This window comes from Monodelphis domestica, chromosome 4 (assembly GCF_027887165.1).
Source record: "Monodelphis domestica isolate mMonDom1 chromosome 4, mMonDom1.pri, whole genome shotgun sequence".
Taxonomy (NCBI): domain Eukaryota; kingdom Metazoa; phylum Chordata; class Mammalia; order Didelphimorphia; family Didelphidae; genus Monodelphis; species Monodelphis domestica.
The window spans coordinates 179,668,816-179,684,158 of NC_077230.1; the positions used below are offsets into that span (position 1 = coordinate 179,668,816).

At 36.5% G+C, this 15,343-nt stretch overlaps 1 protein-coding gene across 1 annotated transcript; it reads left to right on the forward strand.

Moving 5' to 3' along the window:
* The first annotated feature begins 1,814 nt into the window (after positions 1 to 1,814).
* LOC103102797 (collagen alpha-1(XXVIII) chain-like) lies at positions 1,815 to 13,584 on the forward strand. The gene is made up of 6 exons (XM_016433697.2): positions 1,815 to 1,824; positions 2,936 to 3,493; positions 6,316 to 6,554; positions 7,461 to 7,551; positions 11,739 to 11,927; positions 13,511 to 13,584. The coding sequence occupies exons 1-6, from the start codon at positions 1,815 to 1,817 to the stop codon at positions 13,582 to 13,584; spliced, it is 1,161 nt and encodes a 386-aa protein (XP_016289183.2).
* Positions 13,585 to 15,343: the final 1,759 nt, after the last annotated feature.

Here is a 15,343-nt window from a genome sequence, read left to right on the forward strand (position 1 = left end):
TAAATTCAGTGCTATGATTTCTTGCCCTCTCAATGGATGGAAGATGTAGTGGAGAAGGAAGAGAATCTGGAACTGAAAATAAAATAAAATTGAGGGGAAAGCTGGGTGGCTCAGTGGATTGGGAGTCAGGCCTAGAGATGAGAAGTCCTAGGTTCAAATCTGGCCTCAGACACTTCCCAGCTGTGTGACCCTGGGCAAGTCACTTGACGCCCATTGCCTAGCCCTTGCCACTCTTCTGCCTTGGAACCAATACACAGTATTGATTCCAAAATGGAAGGTAAGGGTTTAAAAAAAACCTGAATTTTAAAAAACTCAGCAGTTACATGAAATATATTTATTTAGATAGAAAAATAGTTTAGAGATACATTGAAAGCCTTTCTTCAAAGAAGTAGGACTTGTTATTGAAATGGACTCTTGGAAACTCTTGGAAAGTGTATAACAAAATAAATCTCATAATAATATTGCCTCTGAGAATCGATGGTTGCCAAAGGTAGTTAAATAATGTTATTTACAATTAATCAATGGTTCTATTTGTACAGAGAGAAGAAATAATTAAACTAATTAAAGAAATATGTGGTAAGTTTGGGTTTTTTTATAAAATTGATGTTTTATCCATCTTGTCTTTTTTCTTTTATTCTTTTCCAAAAGAGTAAATATGTGAAAGAAAAAAAAAAACAGTTTCTTCCACCCATTCGATGTGATGGCTGAAGCCACCAAACTCATTATGGCCTTGACTACATTCTCACTTTGTGTGGTCCCTTGCGTACTATATTCTCAGTCCCTTCACTGACTAGTCTTTCACTTTGTCAGAGAATAGGATTCAGTAAATGGGGATTTTGTGCTAAAGGCAAGAAATAGGGAGAAAACTCATTTAAATAAAGCCCCACTCTGATCATTTTACCCTCTTCCCAAAGTCTAAAAGTAGGGTCTAGCTAAAAAAGTTCATAACCTTGGGTCTGTGAACTTGTTTTTTTTAATATTTTGATAATTCAAAGCTTTCAATGTAACATGTCTTTTATAATCCTTTTTATTTTACTTTATGCCTTTGGAAACATTATTCTGAGAATGAATCCATTGGATTCACAAGACTGACAGAGGAAGAGGTGACATAAACAAGGTTAAAAACTGTCAATTTAGTGGCTTGATCAGTTGGCTAGTTTAAAAATATTTGAATACTTGAATGGGCACTGGGCTCAAAGGTGCTCAACCAATTGCAACAAGATAGAGATAGTAATTAAATCTGTGATTTTATTGATGTAGGGAATTCTCTGGTAAGAAAACTCTCCAGTTGATCTGCATCTAATTTGTTTGTACATAGTTGTCTTCATATTGAATCTCCCATCGACTTTGAGCTCCTATTTACAGATGATAGGATTAAAATTATTTCAAGAGGAGATATCTAGGTAGCTCAGCAGATTGAGAGTCAGGTTTAGAGACAGGTGGTCCTGGGTTCAATACACTTCCTAACCATGAATTTAAGTAAATCACTTGACCCCCACTGCCTAGCCCTTCTTGCTCTTCTACCTTAGAACCAATACACACTATTAATTCTAAGACAAAAGGTAAGGGTTTTTAAAAAATTATTTCAAGAGATCAATTTTGGGCAAGAATATTAGTTTATTGATTGGACTGGCATCATAACCAATAAGGTAACAGGTCTTTGGCCCTCTCAGTGACCAAAGAACCCCTGAATCAGGTACCTACTTACACTTTAGGGAGTTCATTATTCAGCTCCTCCCTTAAACATCCCAAGACATCTCTAATTGGAAAATAGCTAACTAGAAAGTGGTTCATCAAACTCTTGAGCCTTCTCCATGCCCACAGGTGAGACAGAAGATAATGTCACATACAGGGGAAAAGAATCATTGTAAAACATTCCTATTAGCCAGACTTTGTAAAAAGGACACATTCCTACAGATACAGAAAATGCAAAAATCTGTAGACTGGATAGTGCCTGAGATCCAAGACTCTGACTCAGTAATTCTCTCTAATATAACTGGGGGGCGGGGGGGGACAGCTAGGTAGCTGGGTAGCTCAGTGGATTGAGAGCCAAGCCTAGAGTGGGAAGGTCCTGGGTTCAAATCTGGCCTCAGACACTTCTGAGCTGTGTGATCCTGGGCAAGTCATTTAACCCCCATTGCCTAGCTCTTACCACTCTTCTGCCTTAGAACCAATACACAGTATTGATTCCAAGACAGAAGGTGTAAGAGTTTAAAAAAAAAATCTAATATATACAAAGATTTGGGCCTTTTTCCCCAGGGCCCTGACATAAGAATTAATATAGTATATGAATTGACATAGTAAAATAGTCATTCAATTTATATATTACATGAAAAATGAATTCTTACACAATCAGCATTCCATGAGAGCTCACAAATTCCCTTTACAACCTACCTAAGAAGTAGCCAGCTTCTACTTGAAAACTTCCAATTGGTAGGAACCCATTATTTCCCTGAACTAACCCTGTAATTAGATTGCCTTAGAGTGAAGCTTTGTTTATATTCCTTGACACCTCAAACTCAACTATCACTTTCCCCATGAAATCCTTTCTATTCTTGACTATGTTAAGGAAGTAAAAATAGTGCCTAAAAGAAGTACTACATTGTAATCCAATTCCATCTTCCTTTCAAAAAAGCACATATCTTTCAGGATATTTATTTGGTGAGGAATGAGAGCAATATTCGTAGGACCTCATTATTTCTAAGCACAAGACAGGACAGGCACTTAGAAATGCTGGTTGATTTTATTGTTGTGACAGAAATTGGGGCTTTCTTTTCCAGCAAGACCGATGTAAACACTGTCTTAATAATTTAAACGTTGAGACTTTGACTGTAATTCGTGTTCTTGTCCCAATGTAATCAGTAGTGATTATATTGGGACAAGAACTGCTAAAACAAAACTAATTCTGACCTTTCCTGTGTTTTTTCTTCTCCAGGCTGTACCGTTAATTGTAAGGAGATACCCATGGAGCTTGTTTTTGTGATAAACAGCCCTGAAAGCATGGGACCTGAGAACTTAGCAGTCATCAAAGATTTTGTCATATCTCTAGTTGATAGAGTCACTGTAGGGAGAAATGCCACCAGGGTTGGCCTTGTGCTATATGGTTCAGAAGTTCAGCTCAAATTTGGTCTGGACAGATTCATTGCCAAGCAGGATGTGAAACATTCAATTAGGAAGATAGCGTACATGGGGAAAGGCTCTTACACAGGAACAGCCATCCACAAGGCATCCCGGGAAGCTTTTTGGGGGGCCCGAACAGGTGTCAGGAAAGTAGCTGTTGTGATAACAGATGGCCAAACAGAGAAGAGTGAAGCTATCAAACTAGAAGGTGCCGTCCGAGAAGCTCATGCATCCAACATTGAGATATATGCCATCGGAATCGTCAATACTTCAGATCCAAAGCAATATGAATTTGTCCGGGAATTAAACCTGATTGCATCAGACCCAGATAGGGAACATATGTACCTCTCTGACAGCTTTAACACCCTGCCAGGTGAGTGCATACCAGACCGAGTATATGTAAAAAAGAAAAGAAAAATGGGGCAAAATCTCTGAGCAAGATCTGCCTTTTACGGTCAGCATGCAAATAGACACATCAGAGGTCTGCAGATGCATCCAGTCTGGTCTGAGACCCATAATCTTAGATCTTACAGATTGTATAAGCATCAGCGCAAGGCAATCAGAGTGTTCTGAACAGGGGTGATTAGAGGACTAGAGGTGATGAACAGGGCAAGGGCTTTTCCCTTTCTCTTTCTCAGGTGACTTGGTCATGAAACTATGGGGTTAGGAACCAATCTTCTTATGTCACAACCTTCAGAGCATTGAGAAGTTAAGAGAAGTGTGACAGGCACTTTTAGCATTGCAGAGACTTTTAGTATTATTCCTCTGCCTGTTATATCTTATTGATAACACACTATCCTATATTTCTATCTACTCTTATATTTAATAAATCCTCTACACAATTACTCACATAACCAAGTCTAGCTCTTACTATAAATCAGATAGTTAAAACATATTGAAATATTATAAGAGGAATCCCTATAGGCAATTAAGTACTACTTAATTAAATTTCTTCTTATTTATAGTAATGTATTGGAAAGTACTGAAGAGGAGTCAGTTGTCAGCAATGACATGGAATGCCTAAATAAGTTTCCAGCTTCATTCATTCATTCATTCATTGAGAAGTCATTATTTAGGCACCAGTTACTATAGGCAAAGCATTGTGCTAGACACTGAAGAGACACAGCCTTTATACAGAAACTGCCCAATAAAATGCTGGAATAAGTACAAGATCCAGTAACATCTTTGATTTGGGAGTAGAAGCACATGTGCTGTATTAATGGAATACCAGGCAAAAAGGTCAAGAAACATAGTCCCAGGACCAAGATAAGAACTCATTTTCCTAATGAGCTCTTGCCAAGTCTGAGAATTAAGCAATGCTCTTGACAGTGACCCAGTATTTGTTATAAACTGCTTAAGAACTGGAACAGGGCCTACCCTTTCCTCTAAAATCACCTTAATACCTAATATAACATCTATGCAGATCAGGAACTGCTTGAACATCCTCCCACCTCCCTTCTGATAAGTTCCTTCTCCTCCTCTCTTCTCAGACAACTATCAATAAATTCCCCCACGTTCTTACTGATAACTGCTCAGGATTGTATGCCTCTCAGGATTACTTGCTTTTTCAGAAAAAAATTCTATAAAACCAAAAATTTTTATTGCTCAGAAGAATGAAGTGCATTAGTGGAATTTCAGGCACTATTCCAGTCAGTCATTGGGGAGAGGGGGAGAGATATACACTTCCAAGTGTACTTCAAAACACTACATTACTTCAAAAACAATAGCGCTACCTGTGTGCTTGTATGTACTGGACAATCAATTCAAAGTAGCACTTGCTAAATTTTCCATTCAAGCACTTACACCTTGGCAATCAGTAAATGCTATAACTCAAGGCTTGATTTATTGTTTTATTGATTGTCTAGACTTTTAAAAAGGATGAAGAACATTATAATAATATAGAAAATGTAAAAACACATTGTTAAGCATGTGCCAACCCACCCACTGCCTATAAATAAGAACTGTCCTACTATTCACAGCAAGAATTCAATAAATGTTACAATTATACCAAATTATGAAACATTGCCAATGGAAGTGGTGAGTTCCACATCACTAAAAAACAAAAAACTATCATTATCTATCTTGGGCAGGATTCTTAACTTGAGATATGAGAAAGTTTTTTAAAGATGTGTTTTGATAACAGTATTTGAATACAATTAATTTCCTTTGTAATTCATTTTGTGAAATTAAAGGCATTTTTCTGAGAAAGGGTCCATACATTTCACCAGAAGAAAATATGACACAAAAAAGGTTAAAAAACCCTGCTCTTAGGGAATACACCTTTTGTGGTATTTATATAAGCCAGGACTGTAGGGTTAGAAGGAGAATAGAACTCTGGGATCATGATTTGAAAGTTATTAATAGAGGGGCAGCTAAGTGCTCGGTTGATAGAGAACCAGGCCTGGAGACAGTAGGTCCTGTGTTCGAATATGACCTCAGACACTTCCTTACTGTGTGACCCTGGGCAAGTCACTTAATCCCTATTGCCTAGCCTTCACCATTCTTCTGTCTTAGAACCAATACTTAAAAGGGATTCTAAGACAGAAAATAAGGGCTTTTTGAGAGAGAGAGAGAGAGGGAGGGAGGGAGGGAGGGAGGGAGGGAGGGAGAGAAGGAGGGAAGAAGGAAGGAAGGAAGGAAGGAAGGAAGGAAGGAAGGAAGGAAGGAAGGAAGGAAGGAAGGAAGGAAGGAAGGAAGGAAGGAAGGAAGGAAGGAAGGAAGGAAGGAAGGAAGGAAGGAAGGAAGGAAGAAAGACATGAAGAGGCAGTACAGGACAAAGAAGTAGACAGCAGCGAGAAGCAAGATAGAGATGAAGGAAAATAGAAGCTTATAATTTCTGGAATAAAGAAAGAAATAGATCCTTCCTTGACTTTTTTTCACCTACAACACTTTTCACTACAACACCTCTCCTCTCCCCATAACCACATGAATAGGAATTCTTACCAAAGTTAAGAACCTGATCTTCTGAACTTATTTTTGTTCCTATTTTGATAATTATATTTCAATATAATTGCTTTTGGTTTTTAAGCATCTATTTTACTTTGTGCATCTGAAACCTGTATTCTGAGAAAGATTCCATAGGTTTTGCCATTTTGCCAGAGAAGTCCGTGGCAGACATAAAAATGTTAAGAACCCCTACTTTAGAACATCGTTCCATCTTGTTTATGCTTTTTTTGTCTTTTCTTTTAAAAAAAGATTTGGAGTTCAAGTTGGCAAACCAGTTTTGTGCTAATGAACATAGTGCATTTATTTCTGGAGAAGCCAGAAATGAGAGAATAACCAGAAAGCCTTTCCAATCTGCATCATCCAAGTCTGCAGATGACTTACTCCACAGCAACAGAATTAATGGACAAATGATTTCATCAGATAAACAGAAAACAGATATACGAGGAAACTATTTTGGCCTTGAAGAGCATTCTCAACCAACCACAGTGGTATAGTATCAATTTCTTAAATACCTATTAATGAATGTGAGTATGCACGTATACAGGGACAAGTAGGTGGGACAGTGGAATGCTGGGCCTAGAGTCAGGAAGACCTGAGTTCAAGTCCAGGCTCGGACACTAACCTTTCCCTGACCCTGTCCCATGATTTCATAGGATCATAAATTTAGAACAAGAAAGGACAACAGAAATCATCTTATCTGTTGCCCTTAATATAGAGTTAAGGAATCTAAATCCCAGGACTCTGCAGTAATTTGTCCGAGGTCACACAGGTAGTGAGTGTCCAAAACAGGATTCCAATACTCCTTCCACTGTTATCTTTCATAGTGATTCACACAACTACCCTTGGGCCTTGAATTCTAACTCCCCAACCCTCATCTTTAGCCTCCTCTCTCTGGAACTAGAGATGAACTCACACCAGATGGCATGCATAGACTTGTGTATCCTGTTCCTCACTCTGACTCAGCCAATTACGGATGATTACTTAGGGCTTCTAGAATTTAGTTATGCCAAATGTCGATGCCAGATATCTGAGAGAAAATGAAAAAGTAAGCACATGTTTTATTTATATGACACAAAATATCCATATATTTCTGAACATCAGAATGAGTGCCAGAATGTTTAATTTGAATAGCTAACTTTGCATCATATAATTTTTCTGAAGTGCAATGTCTTGAACATAGTAAAGATTTGATAAATATGTGTTAATTGATTAAAAGAGTGATTATACTATGAAAGATTTCACAGTGAAAGGCTCAAAATGTAGGAGAAAGTCGGAAGGAGTAGAGGAGGTCCCTAGAGCTCCAACCAAGAATTAATCTAACTCTAATCTTTTATGGACTGACGTAACTACATGGGAGGGGGGGGGGATATACATTGTTTTTTGTTTTTTTACAGAACAAAGAATCACTGGCATTACTGTATAAGGACTATGACAAAAAACACGAGAAAATAAAACAGTTACCTCTATCTTCAGTGAATCTGCAAGGTATTTGTTGATTATGAATTCATTCAATTCAATAAACATTTATTTTATTTTTTATCATTCAAAACACACTTGCATATTAGTCACTGTTATAAGAGCACATTCATACATAACCAAAACCCCAAAATAAAACTATAAATACATTGATATGAAAGCATTATGCTTTGAACCATATCCATCCATATCCATCCAACTCCAACAATTCTTTCTGTGAATCAACAAACATTTATTAAGCACCTACTATGTGCAAGAAACTATTATGATGGATGCTGAGTAAATGAAAGCAAAATTAAATGTTCCCTATTCTCCTGGTACTTACATGCTACTTAGAAAGGCAATTGATTTGTGCTTTAAAGGAAGCTAAGTATTCTAAAATGTAAAAATAAGAAGGAAGAACATAGTCATGGGGAGGGAAAAGGAAGAGGATTCCATGATTTCTGTAAAGGCCTTGAATGGGCGATGTGTCATCTATGGAGAACATAATGCTGGTCAGTTTAACTGGATTGAAGAATACATGAAGGGTACAGCAGGAAATTTAACTGACACGGGTGGTAGAAGAAATTATGGAGGATTTTAAATACAAGGCAGCAAAAGTCTTTACTTTATTCTATAGGTAATAGGGAGCCACTGAAAGTAACAAAGGGATACAGTCAGATCTGTGTTTTAGGAATATGAATTTGGCGGCTACATGAAAAATGGATTAGAAAGAGAAGAGACTGGTAGCAGAGAGATTAATTAGGAGGTCATTATAACTGTCTGTATTAAAGGTGATGAGATTCTTTCTTAGAGTAGGAGGAGTGGATATATAGGGGTGAATACAAGATAAGTTATAGTGAAAAACTCAACAAGAGATGGAAAACTATTGGATATAGGAGGTGAGAAAAAGGGAAGAATCAAGGATGACTCGAGCTTTCAAATATGGGTCACTAGAAAAATGACAGGGATCTCCAAAGAAGAAAGTTTGAGAAAGAATGAATTGGGGAAAAGGAGAGAAAATGAACTCTGTCTTGGATATGTTGAATTTGAGATGCCTTGCATGATAACCTAGGTGGAAATGCCAAGCAAATAATTGGTAATGTAGAATTAGAGTCTGGGAGAGAAGTTGGCACTAGATACATAGATGTAATATTCACCAACATAAAGATGATCATTGAATTTGTGAGAAGTAATGAGTACATAGGGAGAAAGTATAGAAAAAGAATAGGAAAGTCCAGGAAAGGACCATAGGAGATTCCTGTGTTCGGAAGCAGAAAGAGAATGAAGAGTTAGCAAAAGCTATAAAGCATGGTCAGAGAAAGGCAGGAGGAGATAAAAGAGAGAATAATGTTACAGAATCCAAGGAAAAAGAGAATATCCAAGAGGAAAGAATGTTACATTGAATCAAAAATTTCAGAGATAAAAAATGAGGATTGAGAAATGGCTAGTGAATTTAGCAGTTCAGAGGTCACTGGTAACCATGAAATGAGATTACATTAAATGTTTATTTCATGTAAACATTAAAGGTTTATAACTATTAAAATATTATATGATGTTAGCTATTATTATTATCTAGATCACCTCTTTTTATTAATAGAATTTATTTCCTCTTATTTTCCACCTCTTTTCTGTTGGAGTTAAGATAGAGATGGTCCTAGGTCCATCATTATCCTGCTATTATTCATTCTTATTCAGCATTTTGTGGGGGGAAGGGAGGGCGGTATGGGGGGTTCATCCAGGATATATGTGGTGTTTCAGCGAGGACTAGCACCTCTGTTGTGAGGACTTGCTGAACTCTTTCCAGGGCTGCTTATCTACCTTTGGTATCCACCTTTCACCCAATTCTCACCTGTGGCTCCAAGAAGCTGTAGCATGTGCAGCAGCCACATTCCAGTAAAACCTTCTCAACAGGAGGACTAAACCAGGTTGATGGCAATCCAGAGGCCTTAAAGCCATCAGTGTGTTAGGGAGGTGTCTACACTAAGCATGTAAAGCATGCCCTGCAGAAAAGGCAGATGAGAACAGTTTCTTCCATTGGCCATGAAGGTAGCCAAAGAAGCCACTATGAAGTGCTTAGAGCTTGGTCAGGTACTGAAGATGCCAAGGTCATCTAATGCATCCTAGACCATAGCCAGGCACTCTGACTTTTGTCTTGCCACTGGACTTCATTGACTCTGGAAGAGAGAATGAGACATGACTTTGTGCATCTCTGCCTCAATTTAATCCAATTCATGGATCAAGATATCACCCAGTGATGCCATTGATCCTCTTCAGAAACAAAGGATAAATAACAATGGCCTCAGGGCACACAAAGACTTGCCATTGTTCCCTTTCCCCCATGACATAGATGATAGACTGGATTTTGAGGATACTAATATTATTTTTTGAGAAATATACACAAAATGTACCTAATAGGCAACTCTACATTTATCTTCCTCAAAGGAAATATGAATGTATTAACGAACAAAGGGAATTTTTGACAGACTGTTTATCTTCTAATAACCAGTCTAAGATCAGATAGACCAATTATCAAGTTGTCTGCAGGGTGATGAATTTCCTTACCAAAGATACTTTTAACCTGCTCTTGGCATCAGTGGAAGAAATAACTATACAGACAAATGCCCAGACTTTAAAAGCCAAAAGAGAATTTAATATTTGATCCTGGAATTAAGGCGAGACACTGCATTTTATTGAGTAGGGTAGGTAACATGATCAGACCTATGCTTTAGGAAGAATGCTTTGGCAGCTGAATGGAAGATGGATGGAAGTGAAGAGACCCTTGAAACAAGGAGCCTAAAAGGCTATTTCAATGATTCAAGTGTGAGGTGACAAAGTCTCACACGAGGGAGCTTATATGAGAGATGTTGTGAAGGCAGAGTGGATAAGACTTAGCTACAGATTGGATATGAGGCACAAGACAGAGTGAGGTATTGAGGATAACAACTAATCAGGAATACCCACCTCCTAACAGAGAGATGATGGACTCAGGGAGCAGATTGAAACAAATATACATATATAATATATACATGTATGTAAATGTAGATATGTATATGTTGATATATAGATATATAAGTACATATGTAATGTGTATAAATGAAAAAAAATGTAAAAAGAAAACTCCAAAAATAAAATAAAATTAAGACATCGCTCTAAAAGAAAATCAATGTAGCGATCAACCACAATTCTAGAGAGCCTGTGATAAAGCATGCTACCTACTTCTTGAAGATAACAGAATGACACATGTATTTTTGGAAATGAGTCAATGAATGAATCTACTTTGCTTGACTACGAATGTTTATAACAAGGGCTGTGTTTTGTTTTCTTTTCAATTTGAGGAGGAAAAGAAGGAAGGGGGAAAATGCTTGTTAATTGGAGGGAAAATATATTTTTTTATAAGAGATTATTGGCAACCTTGGAAAAAGATACTTAAATTGCTTAATGAAAATCAAGACAGGTTCCATATACCATGTTCCACACACTAGAATATCAAAAATAGACAAAAATTATAAAGTTCAATGTTGGGGCTTCAGGGAAACCATCATTCTTAATGCATTTTTGGTGGGACTGCAGACTTTTGGCAACATTTTAAAGAGTAATAATATGGCAATATATGATTATAAATTGATCATGACTTTTGACCAAATAATTCTATTTTTAAGATTTTATCCTAAAAAGTGGAGAAAAGGACTTGTTTGTAAAAAAAAAAAAGGATGTGCTTGCCTTACTTATAATAGCAAAAGAAAAAATGAAATAGGAACCAAGTTAGGCATCTAACAATTGGAGAATGGTACATTAATATCATAGAAATTTCTATTTTTGCCCAGAACTATGATTTCATTGGTACAGGGAACTCATTGAGAAAGTCCCTTCCACCAATATGGATCAGCACCTGGCAAAAACAAAATCAAACACAATAGAAATTCAGGAAGTGAACATAGAGCAAGTGCATTTTTATTTTCTTCTACTAAGCTAAATGCTAAGAATTTCTATAGGATTTTATTTTATATGTGTATAAAATATATTATATTATATTGTAATAGGTATGTATATAAATATATTTTTATATATTACTTTAAATATTGTATTTTTTCATTCTGTTGATAGACAGTAAGTATATAGTAAAAATGGCTTTAATATGATATGATTAAAAACAAGTACATTCCCTATTCCTCAGTTTTGTTTTTGTCTGTTTTGGGGGGGGATTTTCTTTTTAGAAAATACAAGGAATCCACAATGTCAATTAAAGTTAGATCCAGGATCATGCCGTGTATACGTTATAAAATGGTACTATGATAAGCAAGCCAATGCTTGTGCTCAATTTTGGTATGGTGGCTGTGATGGAAATGCTAATCGCTTTAACAGTGAAGATGAATGCATAAAAGCCTGTGTATTTTTCCCTGAAGGTACAGTAGTCACATATATAAAAATATATATATATATCCTATAATAACCATGACTGTCTACTCACTCAATTGCAATACAAGAGAATGATACAAAATAATGAAATTCCCATTGAATCACAACTGAATGTTTCTTCAGAAATTATAGCAAATTAAGGCCATTTCTTTCTATTTTCCACATTCTGGAAACCCTATCGAGAACCCAGTCACTCCCTCCCATCATTGCACAGGGAAAGGTTTTACATAGCCATACATTGGTATGACCAGCAAGTATTTACATGGAGTGAAGAGAGCTTCTTCACTTGCATGTAAATATGCTGCCAATTTGAAAAATGACAACAAACTATCAAAGCATATATCATGCTGTGGGCTTATCTGTCCTTTATTCAGTCTGTTAAGAATTAGAGAAAAATAGTTGGATTGTGTTGGGTTGTATTAGGAGAGAGATATTAGGAATAATGGTATGTAGAGAGTGTGTATGTGCGCGTATATACGTGTGTATATGTATTTACACTTTATCAGAACCCAAAAGTTTCCTTTTTTTATTTTTCAGAATTCTGAAGTATTGAAGTGGATTCTCCAGTTGTTTTATTTTAAAAAGATGTATTTTCATACAAAGAACAAAATTTTGAACACATTCAACTTTTTGTTAAATTGTTCATTAAATGATTTTAAACAATGTTTTTAAATTATGTCATAATGCTTCATGATGATTTTTCACATTTTAATCCAATTAACAATAAATTTCACTCACAGACTCACCACATATTTGCCGAGTAAACATTCTGTCATTTGTAGAATTAGAAGAATAAGCCAAATGCTTATATGGTTCAAATATATATATATATATATATATATATATATTTTGTTTGTTTAACAGCTTTGCTTTTAACCTTCTAACTAAATACAAAGTTTCTAATGGCTATGTTCAAGTTACTTTTAAATGAATTCCAGTTTTACTTTGATGTGATAGAAAATTTTTATGTAGCTGATTCATGTTTTACCAGTTCCAGATATGTTCACATGAGGAAATTAAGATAAAAAATATTTTATTCAATTCGCATTTCATTAAATCATAGAATGTTAGTCATTTGTTATTAAAATTCTTGTACACCTGCAATTTAAATAGAACTAATAAAAATAAGTTTGGGCTCATGGAATATCTGCCAGTGTCTGAGCATGCTTGCTTATTGGTATTTTTAATTAAAAAAGAGAAATTGGGTAATAATTCACACTTCAATAGGGTATTAAAGTCTTCAAAGAACTTTCTTCATTTAGCCATTTGGTAGCATTGCTGGCCACTAGCCTGATCTTTTTCACCAAAAGGATAGGTCCTGTGATAGAGGTCTAATCCAAGAACTTGAATGACAGAGTCTGGAAAACTGAAGAGGCTTCTCATCCACAACCCGGGAGGGGCTCAAGAGGATTAGAATCTGGAGGGAGGAGGAGATTCTAAGAGTGGAAACCATTGGTCTCTCTCTGTGTGTTGAGACAGCAAAAGGCAAAGTCTTGTCTGAGACTGGATCCTGAGCACTAGACTAAATCCCTCCTTGAACCTGACCCCCATCTCCCCCCACCCCCCCAAGATCCCAGCAAGAAGTGTGGCAGAAACCTGAGAGAGGAAGAAGCAGCCCTAACAAGCTCTCTCACAGCTCCTTGACAGCCTGGCTCTGCTGTGACAAAGACTAGGGGTCACGAAACCTGAACCTCTCAGAGGCCAGGCTGCCAAGCCTGGGTCTCTCAACTTTGGAGGGAGGGAAGGAAGATTTAGACAGACAGGCTCCTCCTTTCCCCTCCTTCCTCTAGACCCTAACCCTTCAGACATCTTCCTGTTTTACCCCTGACAATAATTGTTAGAATAAAGATTGTCATCTGTCCTCAAATGACTTCACTGTCAAGACCTCCCATCTCTAGACTTGGTTCTCAGTCCACTGAGCCCTCAAACTACTACTTGTACTGAGCCCTGATCACAAAATCTTGGCATAATAGAACCAGTCCCCCATTCAAACAGCCAGATTATGCATTTTTTTTCCCTTTTTTAATCGTTCTGATATAAAGGGATATGGCAATGTATAATAGAATATCTACTGCATGACCACGTACCTCCAGCTCCTCCTGGTCCTAAAGGCAGTTAGGGAGTGCCCTGGAAAAGGTACTATATATATACCTCGAGTCTGAAAGACCTAATTTCAAATGGGGCTTCAGATTCTTCTCAGCTGTGTGACCCTAGGCAAATCAATTAACTTGTCTGCCTCAGGCCTCTCTTCTGATGTAGATAATGGTAGCACCTACCTGCCAAGGTTGTTAGGAAAATAAAATATAATTTATTAATACTATTAATTTTTTTTAACAATTACATGTAATACCTTTTTCCTAAGTTCCACACTTTCCCTAAATTATATGACTGAACTTTACTCCCTCCCTTCTCTTTCCCCTCCTGCTTCTGACAGGTGATTAAATCTGGGCCATACATGTAATATCACTCAAAACCTATTTCCATATTGTTCATTTTTGTGAATAATAAAATAAGATTTGTAAAGCAATTGACAAACCTTTCAGCTTTCCTAGTTATATTGGACCCAGGTGGCACGCTCTGATACTTTGGAGACTAAGGACATTGTTCAAGTTGTCTGGATTCCACTAACTACTCCAGAACAGCAGATATCTTCAATGTAAGGATCTGTAAAACCTTCTTAATTTAGGAATTAGCAGACATTCCCAAGCAAGACAGGGTGGCACAGCAGAGTCAGAAAGCCTGAATTCAAAACCTTATTCAGCTACTTATTAATTGTGTCACCTTAGTGAATTCACAACCTCTTCTGAAGTCCCTAGTCCTCTTCTGAGGACTTCTGAGTTCTTGTCCAGTACTATTCTATATCACACCCTCTTTTTTTCTACATTACACTCTTACAGATTATTGAAGCCTCCAAAGATCTTTTGTTTGTTAGTACAGTCATCAATATTTACCATATTGTAAATTACATTTAAAAATATTAATTCTTTCAAATAATTCTATGTTAACATATTTGTTATGAAAATGGCTACATTTTTAAAACAAAAGTTTATTGAAAATGGCATTATTTTACATATTTTTCAAATCTATAATTTCTAACTTTATAGAAGACAACTAGATTCTCATATTTGCTTCTGAATTCAATCTGTTGCAATATGCTGTTTTGGTTGAAGAAAATCTGTTCTCACAGAAATAAGTAGTTGGAAAAGGGAGGCATATTTTAATAGGCAAATAACATCTTAGTATTATTATGAAAATACTTTTGACATCACAAAACCCCTGAAAGGGTCTCAGGGATGTCAAGGAATCTGAGGATCACACTTTGAGAACCATTGCCCAATGTCATAATGCTGCTCTCTTCTGCATTAATGAAAAATATTGATTAAAAAACAATCAGATTCTGTAT